Source organism: Crinia signifera, chromosome 12 (assembly GCF_055691185.1).
Source record: "Crinia signifera chromosome 12, ASM5569118v1, whole genome shotgun sequence".
Taxonomy (NCBI): domain Eukaryota; kingdom Metazoa; phylum Chordata; class Amphibia; order Anura; family Myobatrachidae; genus Crinia; species Crinia signifera.
In genome coordinates this window covers 51,715,712-51,728,752 of record NC_139228.1, presented here as the reverse complement: position 1 = coordinate 51,728,752, position 13,041 = coordinate 51,715,712, and the positions used below count along the sequence as shown (strand labels likewise).

At 47.5% G+C, this 13,041-nt stretch overlaps 1 protein-coding gene across 1 annotated transcript in view; it reads left to right on the top strand.

Moving 5' to 3' along the window:
- Positions 1–9,291, top strand: part of CCDC88C (coiled-coil and HOOK domain protein 88C) — an 84,581-nt gene extending 75,290 nt beyond the window's left edge. The window contains exons 29-30 of the mRNA XM_083166863.1: positions 98–396; positions 6,450–9,291. Coding sequence (XP_083022989.1) covers positions 98–396; positions 6,450–7,367 — 1,217 coding nt within the window. The 3' untranslated portion in view covers positions 7,368–9,291. The remainder of the gene's footprint in view (positions 1–97; positions 397–6,449) is intronic.
- The last annotated feature ends 3,750 nt before the right edge of the window (positions 9,292–13,041 follow it).

Here is a 13,041-nt window from a genome sequence, read left to right as displayed (position 1 = left end):
CTTTCATGCACACATTCTAACCCCACCCATGTGTTATCTAAGGGGTAAGCCGGCACCTTTTACGTAATGAATGAATAAATCTTTTTTGTCTGTCTAGGATCTTTGAGCTTCCCTCCGGCCAGACCCGAGAGCGTCAGCAACGAGGACTTGGTTCCCACCAAAGACGTTACCACCATGCCTAGAGATGCTGCCTCAGACCGTGCCAACTCCACCTTACCCGTTACCTGCAACAAACCGGAGCCCGCATCACCCAGGAACAGTTTGATATCCCCGAACAACCCGGACATCAGGCCGCAGAGCCGTGCTCGTGCCAGGCGGCGGTCAGGCTCTCCAGGCAGCGAAATGGTGACTTTGGAGGAGTTTCTGGAGGAAAGTAAAGAGCCGTCTCCATCCCTTGTAAGTGTCAGGGGAGAGTGTGCATCTTTGTGTTTTCAGTTGGGTCAGACCTAAATGGATCTTTTCAGGCCTGATTAAGGGGAAGTATTATGGGTGAAGGGCGCTTGTTGCTGTTGGGCACTTTATTGGCCATGTGTGCTTGCGCACGCTAGGAGTTTTTTGTGGATTTCAGTGCAGCATCAAGCAGGGGAGAAGGGGGGTGGCGGGGGGGAGACATTACATACATTATTTTTAGAAGTTACATGGGGGGAGGCACATGCCCGCCAAGCTGCGCAGCGCCTAGGCAGCCATCAGCGACACCACTGGTCATTGCAGCAGCCAGGTGGGTAACAGTGTGGGCAAAGAAAGCACAGTTGTAGCAGAGACAGTAGAGTTATCACATAGAAGACACGGGATACTTATGGCTGAGTGCACAGTTCCTAGGCAGCCATTGCGGCGCCATCTCAAATCTTCCTGTAGGGAGAGCCCGTGGGTGGTGGTCAGGGCTGCCACTAGGAATTTTGGGGCCGGGGACTGATTTCCCCTCGGGGCCCCGCATCTCCATCTCCCCTCCCTCTCTTCACTTACGCTCGACTCCTGCTTCAGGTGCCGAAGCACAGACTTCTTCAATGCAGAATGCCGACGGCCAACTAAAAAGCAGCACCAGCCGGTGAGCCAATCAGTGCTCATGTACTGGCAGACGGTACACAAGCTATGATTGATTGGCTCAAAAGCCTGTGCAGCATTTTATTCGCTCGCCAGCGTCCTGCATTGCAGAAGCAAGCAGCATGGCGGAGGAATCCGGGAGGGGGGGGGGTTGCAGTGGGCAAATTGAGCTGCCTGGGCCCTTCCAGAGGTCGGGGCCTGGGACAGCTGTACCCACAGCACCCCCCGGTTGGCGGCCCTGGTGGTGGTGGTGATGGGGGGGAAGGGGGTTAGAAAGAGTCAGTCAGCAAGGCCGGGTGAGAGTCAGGGAGGGGGGCGGCGCCGCCGCCGCAGAGTTACCCTGGGCTGATGCGGCCTGCTGGGGGGGGTCCTACCTCTGGGTGTATTGCCGGGGGTCCCCCTGGCTGATGTGCACAAATTAATGTGAGAGAGAGCTCTCCCCACAGTTGTATAATCCCCCTAAAGTGGGCCTGCAATGCCCAATGGTGATCTGTACCTCGCACACTGCCCCTAGTGGAGTAAAATAGGCTTACATCCCTTCATATAGGCTAGGACAGTGGTTCCCAAACTTTTACGAGTCACGGCACCCTAGAGCATCAAAATATTTCCAAGGCACCCCTAGGCCAAATGCTTCTTATCAAGAAATTCAGAAAAAAAAAAATTAAATTAAGTGCATTGTGTTTATATGTCACAGTTATCTGGTGAGGGACAGGATTTGCTTCTGTTTGTCCACATATATGATATATTATGATTGGCAGCCACAAGCACTGGTTTTGCCTGGTACATTGACCATAACTCATATGAATTGATCTTGGTCCACCAACCCAAGGCACCCCTGCAAGTGTCCTGAGGCACCCCAGGGAGCCACGGCACACAGTTTGGGAACCACTGGGCTAGGACATCCTAATCAAAATCTTGTCGAAGAGATAAATAAATACAACCAAGCGCTACATTTATATTCTATTGAAGCCCAAAATCTGGACCAAACCTTTTAAAATGCAAAAATTATTTAATAAACTAAAGTATAAAATAAGTGATACTTTTTTAACCCCTTCCTGACAGAGCCTGTTTTTGCCTTCCTGACAGAGCCCTTTTTTTCAATTCTGACATGTCTCACTTAAGTGGGGATAACTTTTTTTTGCTTTTACTTATCCCAGTGATTTTGAGATTGTTTTTTCGTGACACATTGTACTTCAAGTTAGTGGTAAATTTTCGTCGATACAGTCTGTGTTTTTTTGTGAAAAATACCAAAATATCGTGAAAAAATGGAAAATTTTGCGATTTGCAAAATGTTAAATTTTCTGCTTGTGAGACAAATAATCTTACCACTCAAAATAGTGAATAACTAACATAGACCATATGTCTACTTTATGTTTCCATCATTATTTCAACCTCATTTTCATTTTTTTGGACACTAGGAGGCTTAAAATATGAATAGCAAATTCTCAAATTTTCAAGAAAATTTCAAACACTGATTTTTTTAGGGACCAGGTCAGTTATGATGTGACTTTAAGGGACTTGTATGTGAGACACCCCCATAAATGATGCCATTTCAAAAACTGCACCCCTCACAGTATTCAAAACAGCATTTTGGAAGTTTGTTAACCCTTTAGGTGTTTCACAGGAATTAAAAGAAAGTGTAGGTGAAATTTCAAAATTTCATTTTTTTTGCAGATTTGCAATTTTAATACATTTTTCTAAGGAACACAGTAGATTTTACTAGAGAAATGTGACTAAAAATTGATTCCCCCAATTCTTTGGTTTTCATAAATATCCTATATGTGGCCCTAGTATGCACGGTGACCAAACCACAGGCTTCATAATAGAAGGAGCACCTACTTGATTTTGGAGCCTCCTTTTTATGAGATTATTTTTTAGGCACCATGTAGGTTTCTAGGCACCATAAAATGCTAAAAGTTAGGTACCCCCCCACAAGTGACCCCATTTTGCAAACTACACCCTTCAGGGAATTCATCAAGGGGTATAGTGTACATTTCAAACCCCCAGGGGTTTCACCAATTGTGGTACAACTGGGCAGTGAAAATGAAAAAAATAAATTTTTCATTTTCACAGCTCAGTTGTATCAAAATTGGTGAAACCCCGGGGGGTTTGAAATGTACACTATACCCCTTGATGAATTCCCTGAAGGGTGTAGTTTGCAAAATGGGGTCACTTGTGGGGGGGTTCCACTGTATGGGTGTTTCGGGGGTCATTCAACCAGAATCTGTGCTGCAAAATCCAAAAATCACTCCTTCCCTTCTGAGTCCTGCCATGCACCCAACTGGTATTTTTTGGTCACATGTGAGGCATTGCCGTACTCGGGAGAAATTGGGGCACAGATTTTGGGGTGCTTTTTCTCCTTCATACCTTGTGAAAATTAAAAATTTTGAGCCAGAACTGCATTTTTCTGTAAAAAAATGTAATTTTTTACAGAAAAATGCAGTTCTGGCTCAAAATTTTTAATTTTCACAAGGAATGAAGGAGACAAAGCACCCCAAAATCTGTGCCCCAATTTCTCCCGAGTACGGCAATGCCTCACATGTGACCAAAAAATACCAGTTGGGTGCATGGCAGGACTCAGAAGGGAAGGAGTGATTTTTGGTGGTGGAATGAATGGTGGGTGCTATGTCGCATTAGCAAGACCCCCGAAGCACCAATACAGTGGAACCCCCCCACAAGTGACCCCATTTTGGTCACCAGCTTTGGGATGGGGGCTGGCGCTGCGGCTGGCGGGGGGGTGGGAGCGGTGCTGGCGCTGCGGCAGCCGGGTGGGTGGGAGGGAGGGGGGCTGCCGGGTGGGAGGGGGGGGGGGGCTGGCGATCGGTGGTGATCGGTGCTGTACAGCACCGATCACTGTGTTACCGAGCGGCTTAGCCGCCGGTAACACAGAAAACGCTGCAATTGGCTGTTCACATTTGAACAGCCAATCGCAGCGATCGCCGCGAGGGGGGATGTCTGCTGTCAGGGACAGCAGACATCTCCAAACTGTCACCGCGTCTATAGACGCGGTGACAGTAAAACCATGACGTATATATACGTCTTCGGTCGGGAAGTACCTCCCGACCATGACGTATATATACGTCATATGTCGGGAATATCTATGTATATATATGTGTGTGTGTGTGTGTGTATGTATATGTATATATGTGTATATATGTGTGTATATATATATATATGTATATATATATATATATATATATATATACACATATATATATATATATATATGTGTGTGTGTGTGTGTGTGTATATATATATATATATATATATATATATATATATACACACATATATATACACACACACATATACACATGTGTATATATGTATATATATATATATATATATATATAGATATAAAATTCAGCTGATTTGATTTATTTTTATTTTTAGCAGCTCATGCTGCTGCTGCTGCTGCTGCTGTGGGTACGGGGGTGGGGGGGGGGAGCGCACGCTGCGTGCGCTCCGGCTGCGACTGCCGGGTGCTGCTGCCCTGGACGGTGAGCTGCCGGGGGGGTGGGAGGGGGTGTCTGCGGATCGGTGGTGATCGGTGCTGCACCGATCACCACCGATTTCTGTGTTACCGAGCGGCATAGCCGCCGGTAACACAGAAATAGCTGTGATTGGCTGTTCACATTTGAACAGCCAATCACAGCGATCGCCGACCGGGGGGGGCACCCCTGCCCCCCCTGGGCGACGAGGGGGGATGTCTGCTGTCAGGGACAGCAGACATCACCTAACTGTCACTGCGTCTCTAGACGCAGTGACAGTTAGAAGCCATGACGTACATGTACGTCAAATGTCGGGAAGTACTTCCCGACCATGACGTACATGTACGTCAAATGTCGGGAAGGGGTTAAAATAGAAATAATACTGTGATTGTAGTGATCGAGATAAATAAGGAGCGCACCTCGCTAAGGCAGAAGCAAAAACGATAGGTCCAGTTTGCGCAAACCTAATGGCAGCCAACAGATACAATATAAGGCAGTGGTAGCCAACCCTAGCCCTTGAGAGCTACCAACAGTTCACATTTTCCAGACAACCTAGCTGCTGCACTCATTAATCACTGACACATTTTAAAAGATACACGGTACTTCTTTACTTTCACGGCGCCAGCATGGCGCCGCGCGTACTTCCGGGTTACGCTCGCAACTAATTAAGTAAAATAAACTAAGTTAACGCCATGCCAACATGGATAGTTCATACCTCCACTATCCATGTTGGCATGGAGTTGATTTTAATTAGCGTGGCGAGCGTAGCGAGCCACCGAGCCCGCAGCGTGAGCGAGCGAAGCGAGCCCCGCAAGGGGACTCTGACGCGCGGCGCCATGCTGGCGCCGTGAAAGTACTGAAGTACCAGATACACAGATGGAGCTAATTAGCTCACTTGTGATTCTGTGAGGAGACCTGCAAAACATGCACTGTTGGTAGCTCTCAAGGACTAGGGTTGGCTACCCCAGATATAAGGTATATAGGGTTCCATGTAATTTGATGTGCCTTAATGTATCTTAAATGGAGCACCCTATTGAACATTATTATATACGAGAGGTAGCAGGTTTGTGAGTTAAATAATAATGATGATACAAATGTAACATTCTGACTAGTCACTAAATCAGCAGTGATTGCCTTGCAGTCTTATAGGTAACAGAAATAGTGATGCTTCCATCTTTAAACTTTTTGACCCAAGCCAGCAGCTATTCCTTCATAGACTAAAAGTTTGTAGTGCACGGGTGTTTAATATGATGCTCCAGGTCCTGTTGAACTGCACATGCCCTGTCACAGTTTTGCTATTACAGCATAGCTATGTATGAAGCTCCACTATGTGGCTATGGTGGTGTATGATAAACATAAAACAGACAAGGAATACTTCAGACTGCTATTAGTGGAAATTCAGTTGTTGAGCAGTGACTTTTATGCCAAAGCTAGTAATCCACCTTCAAAGGTCTCTGAACTAAACCTTAGAGAGAGAAAGAGAGAGAGAGAGATAAAGTGCCAAGCAATCAACTGTCATTGTTTCAAACCTGGGGCCAGATGCACTAAGCTTCAAAGTGATCAAATGAAGAGTGATAAACAGCCAGCAAATCAGCTCCTAACTGCCATGTCACAGACTGTTTGAAAAATATCAGACAGGAGCTGATTGGGTGGTTGTTTATCACTCTCCACACATTGCCGGAAGACTGGCGACACAAACACACTAATGATTACATTCAGCGCAGATCAGACTCCTCGTGGCGATATTGCGATTGTTGGGAAATGTAGACCTATTGCATGTTTCCCGATTAATCGCTGCAGGAGAAACAGACGACTCATTTCTGCTTATGGGAATGTTCAGCCCTTATGTGTCCTATACAGGCCCTGACCTCATAACAGGGAAATATGCTCATTGTACTCTGTCTTTTTGTTTCCTAGGAAGCATCGAGCCATCGGGATGATGTGCTAGGTCATTATTTTAAGAAGACCGGTGACCCTCCTGACTTTGGGAGCCCATTGGCACAGCCCAGTTACAGAGACTGCTTAGCCATGCCAACAAGCTTTGTGAGCCCGTCGGTCAAAGTATCAGTTGATGCGGCAGGTGGCAAGGTGGGTAAGCCAGGCCAGTGTGTTAAGCCCAGCCTGCGCCAGTTGGATCCTGCTGCAGGTAACCCATCTACTTCACTCAGATGCCCACAACCCTCTGTCCTGGCATCCAGGCAAACACCCGAGCCCCAGTACCCTGGGACCATGTGCAGCCGGGGAAATTCCCTCAGCAGGTCGTTCAGCTTGGCCACCGCTGACCTCCTGAAGGCCAATGGTCCGGAGATGAGCAGAATGGAGAAGCCAGACATAGAGTCTCCTATGGTAAAGGACTTTAGCAGCAATGTTCTGAGAACTTCGACGCCAGCCGGCTCCCCAAGGGACAGACCACATTCTGCCAGGATGCCCACCCCACAGAGAGGTGACGATTTGCGCTGCCAATCTTTAGATAGCCGCCGCCTGTCATTGGCCATCCCCAGAGAAGACCGGACACTACAACCAGCCCTGTCAGCCAGCAGCCTGCAGCAGCCATATACACCGGCCCACACAGCAGCCAGGGCTAAGCTCAGGCCTGTCCCTCGCTTTGGAGAAGTGGCCATGATTTCACCAGTCAGGCCCATATCCAGCATCCCAGAGGTGGAAGGTCAGACGGTTGCTGTAACGTCTAAGCTGCGGAGCCCACCCTCCGATTGTCCCCCTCAGCCAATTACCGAGGATGATCCCAGCAAAGGAATGTCTCCCAAAAGTACTCCTGCGTCACCAGACCCCAACGCAGACCCTCAGAGCGTTTGGTACGAATATGGCTGTGTGTGATCATACACAAAGAACAATATCTTTATTCTTTATCCGGATATTACGTCTTTAACTAATGGAAATTACTGCACAAATTATTTACGTATTCCATTTAATCGGATTCGGGTTTCCATAAAGAGCGCATGTGGCAACGACTGGGTGCACCTGCAGCTATTACCTGAACCAGGAACAGAGTTACTGGAACTGACTTTGCGCCAGAGACGGCCGTGCAATGAGTGGGTGACAGCAGGCTGCGCGGTGCATCTGCACAATTGCTACCGGGGATCAGACCCACTACTGTCTGGACTTGCACCAACAAGGGGAGAACAATGGGTTATGTGTCTTTGTTTAATACGCTAAATGCCAAAAATGTCTTTTGTAAAGAATATCTTGGCTGTTAGTCTCCAGCCGGTGCTAAGAATGTTGCTACATTCAGTGCGAGAAGCTAATGATCTGCACCGTTTCATCAGCAGTTACTGTACATGAATGTATCACTGTGACATTGCTACTGTATACCGCGGCTAGCAGTGCCAGTTCTATACTGTATATACATTGCAGTTATTGGGCCTCCAACCTCATTCCAAAATCTCTTGATCCTGACACCGATTCACCCCTTCTGTCTGTTTCTGGTCTCACTCCCGTTCTCTGCAACGTTCACTGTGCAGCGTGGAGGAGACAGACTGAACATGAAATGTATTAGATAATGCAGATTACTACCATAGCTACAGATTGATGTTGCACATAGATTATTGTAATAGCTAAATGAATATTCTATTATTAATTTATTGAACCGCGTGACTGCAAGATATGGTTAATTTTTTTTTCTCTGTTTATGGATTTGCAGACAGTGACAATATTGTCACCACAAAGGCTAATTACAGGCCTGTCTAGGGCGCAATTGGTGTGGCTTATATAGTGAAGCAGAGGAATGCTGGGTAAATCGCTGCTTGTGTGTGCAGTCCATGTATCATGTGATCTGGCCACTGTGAGCAATAGGTGCATGTACCACTACCCCATTCCAATATGCGCACCCTGCACTGTGAGGCGAACGTGATGGGGTTGGGTATACTGTAGCTGACGTTGACACTAGAAAATGGTTGCGACATTTTAGAACCCTAAAGCTCTGTACACACTAGACAACCTATCGATATGAACGATAATGATATCCATTATCAGTGCTCAACATCAGTAAAGGTGCATGCTTTCCTGGGTTGTTAGCGATATCTACTGTCACATGCAGCTTGGTGTTGACTATATTTGCCACCGATGGCGTATTCAGCAGTACCGGGTGACGTAATTGTACGATATCGTTCAGTGTGTATGCCCTATATAGTTTGCCCGGGAGCACCGCTGTTATCATTAATGATATCGGTGATGGAGCTCATGTATATGGGGCTTATTAAGTACCGTGGCTGCTTTCTGTACAGGGCTTACTCTCCTCTATTACAGGGGTTGGCAGTTACAGGCTATTGACTTTTGCAGGGGGAGAGAGGTGGTTATGCCCCTGAGCAGTGACTAGAGAAAGCCAATATGGTATGAGGTGCCCATAGTGCCAGCATCCTGGCACCTAATGACTGTATGCATCCAATGTGCGACACTACTGACACTACAGAGCTCCTGCCAGTCTGGGCATGCCCGCAGTGCGAGAGGAACACTGGATTTGTACATAGGATGTAAATGATTGCATTGTATAGCGGTGCTTTGTAAATAATGCTTGTAATTACATGAATGTGCAGACAATAGCTGCTCAGTGACCCGTCCAGGGCGGGTCAGGCTCAGCGGTGCTACTCCCACTGGTAGGATTACCTGCCACATACCGGGCACTGTACTTCAGCCTTTCTGCTGTGGTTATTCCTGATAAGTCATCGTTATATGCGATATGTCAGATCTATATAATGTATTGTACCCGCTGTGTGCAGATGTATGAATAAAGGTTTCCTCTGCATATTGCTCAGTGTTTTATATTTCTGTCTATTATAGCAGATGCTTAGGGAAGAGTTATTGCTGTGTCTGATGCTTGTTGGCAGAGCGGCAGCACTCGGCCTCCCCTGTAATGCATTCCTATAGATTGATTGCAGCTTGGCAGCTGAGGGCCAGACAGTGACTAACTTAAATCTGCTCAGTGCCTGGATAAGATGCCACCAATGTGCCACAGGGCAATGCCAGCCATTTACAGGTGAAGGTATGGCAACTGCTCCAATCCCAACTAACTGGACGCCGGTACATCCCAGTGCGGTCCGGTCTCATCTTCTGTCGGTACTATATAGAGGCGCTGCGCCAGCTTAGCAATAGGGACCGATGTGGGAATGCTCTGGGCTATGGTATCAGCTGCCGTGATTATTGGTGGGCGTCTTTGCAGCCTTGTACGCACTATGCGATAAAGGCAGACCATATGCTGGAGCTGGCAATGGCGTCTGTGCAGGGCAGCTGGCGCTAGAGGGCAATGACTGAGCTGGCAATGGCGTCTGTGCTGGGCAGCTGGCGCTAGAGGGTAACAACGAAGCTGGCAACGGAGTCTGGGGTAGATTTATTAAGCTCGGTGAAGTGATAAAGGGCCTTATTCTAGTTCACTCTTTCTGACAAAATCCTTCTTAGGTGGACATAACCATGTGCACTGCAGGGGGGCAGATGTAAAATGTGCAGAGAGAATTAGATTTGGGTGAGTTATTTTTTTTCTGTGCAGGGTAAATACTGACTGCTTTATTTTTACACTGCTATATAAGTAAAACCCCACCCAAATCTAATTCTCTCTGCACATGCTACATATGCCCCACCTGCAGTGCACATGGTTTTGTCCATCTAAGAAGGATTTTGTCAGAAAGAGTGAACTAGAATAAGGCCCAAAGTGTCTGGTTTTTATCACCGGCCAATCAGCTCCTACCTGTCATTTTTCAAACCAAGCCTGTAACTTCACAAGTAGAAGCTGATTGGCCGGTGATAAAAACCAGACACTTTATCACTTCACCAAGCTTAATAAATCTGCCCCTCTGTGCGGGGCAGCTGGTGCTAGAGGGTAATGACAGAGCTGGCAGTGGCATCTGAATGGGGCAGCTGGCACTAGAGGGTGACTATGGGGCGGTTTTATCGCAGGACAGCCTTGCACATGAGCACTATGAGCCGCACTGTCCGTATGTTTGGTATTTTGGTTGGTTATTGGGTGATAACCAGGGATTAGTACAGATACTCAGGCTGCAGTGCGCCAGTTCAGGTCATATCTTAAATTCTGTTCGCACGTATGTGCAGTCTATGGATAAGTGCAGCCATGTGATCAGGTATGGATAAGTGCAGCCATGTGATCAGGTCTGAATTAGATGTAGGAGCTGAGGGCAGGGGTAGTACATGGGCAGCTAGCTCGGTGGCATCAGTTACATTGCAGCTTCTATAATGCAGCCAACAGACACCTTGTACGTTACACAATCTGCAGCAGGTGTAGCCGCAGCTACAAGGTAACTGCCCGTACTGTGCAAAACGCCTGCATACACCATGGGTTTTTCCTCTTGCATACACCATGGGTCTCCCCTCTGCATACACCATGCGTCCCGTCCCCCCCCCCCCCCCCCCCCCCCTGCATACACCATGGACCTTATTCAGATCTGAATGCAGTACAAATTTGTTCTCAAAATGGGCAAAACCAAGTGCACTGCAGGTGGGGCAGATGTAACATTAAATTTGGGTGGGGTGTGTTGAAACTGAAATCTAAATTGCAGTGTAAAAATAATGCAGTCAGTATTTACCCTGCACAGAAACAAAATAACTCGCACAAATGTAACTCTCTGCACATGTTACATCTGCCCCACCTGCAGTGCACATGGTTTTGCCCATTTTGAGAACAAATTTGTACTGCGATCAGATCTGAATAAGGGCCCATGTGTCTCCCCCCTGCATACACCATGCGTCTCCCCCCTGCATACACCATGCGTCCCCCCCCCCTTGCATACACCACGTGTCAGTCCCCTGCATCCCCTCCCCACCCTGCATATGATGCAATCTGCGGGCATGGGGGCCGTGATAATACACTAGTACCATTTATTTTTATTCACAGTTTCTTACATAGCGCAGCAGATTCTGTTGCACTTTACAATAGTAGATAGTGATAGAACAATGGGTGGTGGGTAACAACAGACAGACTTGGAGGTAGGAGGGCCCTGCTGCCAGCTTACAATCTATAGGGACATAGGAGGGAATCACAAGGACACGCACCGGTAATAGCATAGCAGTCCCAACAAGTTACAAGTCTAGAAGGGAAGCTATATAATACATAAATGCCTCAGAGGGTTATGTGTGTGGTACTTAAATATGATAGGCTTGCCTGAGGAGGTGAGTTTTCAGGGAACCCTTGAAGGTTTGGAGGCTAGTGGAGAGTCTTATTGTGCGTGAAAGGGCATTCCATATAGTGGGAATGCTAGCTAGCTAGAAGAGAGATATTGCCACCCTGCATGCACCATGCCCCCTCCCTGCACGCAACATCCCCCCCACCAAGGCCTCCCCTCGCACCATGCCACTAGGGAGCTTTCCCGAGCAGGGCCTCTACCCCATGTGCTTTTCCCCTTATTCATACCATCATTTACTGCCTACAGCGGTGCCCTTTGTGTCTTTCGACGGCTGATGCAGCAATGTCTATAAACGGTGTCAGAAGATTACCATGCAATGGTTGATACATGAAAAATTCGATGTGCATTTTTCATGTTTTTAATTATTTTTTTGTACTTTTCCCATACTTTGACAATGATATGGACTCCGATTGGGCCTGGAAACATGGCAAACGAAGTGCTACACTAATGCAGCATCGGCTGGTGAGCCAATCAGAGCTTGTGTACCGGCAGCCGCTCTGATTGGCTAATGGTACACGAGCTCATTGGCTCAAAAGCCAATGCAGCATTTTAATTGGCCGCTGACATAATGCATTGAAGAAGCCTGTGCTTTGTTCAGTGCACCTAGCACAGCTGAGGCAGTAGGGGGGATATGGTCATTTGGTCTACAGCAAGTTGGTCCATGGTTTTAGGTCGGCTGGGTCTAGGTCGACAGTCAAAAGGTTGACATGGGGTTTTTCACTGTCTTTCGAGCCGTCATATGCCGACAGGCAGTATTTCATGCCCTACCATCCACTAGGGCTTGGTGGGAGAATAAAATAGTGTGCCGAGCGCAGGGAGGCACCGTGCCTGAAGCATTGTGAGCGAAGAGAGCGATGCAGTGCACTGGAAACTGTGTCCATGTCGACTGTGTTGATATTCGGGTAAAAAAAAAACGTGAAAAACCCCATGTCGACTTTTTGACTGTCGAACTATTGCTTGTGTTGACCTGTCGACCTTGACCCATGTCGACCAACTTGCTGTAGACCCAACAATCCCAACCCATTGGGAGAAGGGGGAGGGGGGTTGCGGTGGACAAAACAAGCTGCCTGGGCCCTTCCAGAGGCCCGGGACAGCTTTACCCACAGCACCCCTGGACATAATGGCTGTCGACACTGTAAATGACTGGCTACATCCCAGCTGAGATATTAGCCGTGTTTATAGACTGAGTTTCAGCAGTTCCTGCACATTCCTCTGTACATGGATCACACCAGCCACAGATGCAATAGTCAGGTCTATGGGGATCCCCATTACCAGCCACAAGGTTGCCCGCACAGTAATGTGACCCCGTCTCTGTATTACAGAGGATCCTGGGTATCCTGTGTGTCTCTAATTACTGTAATTGT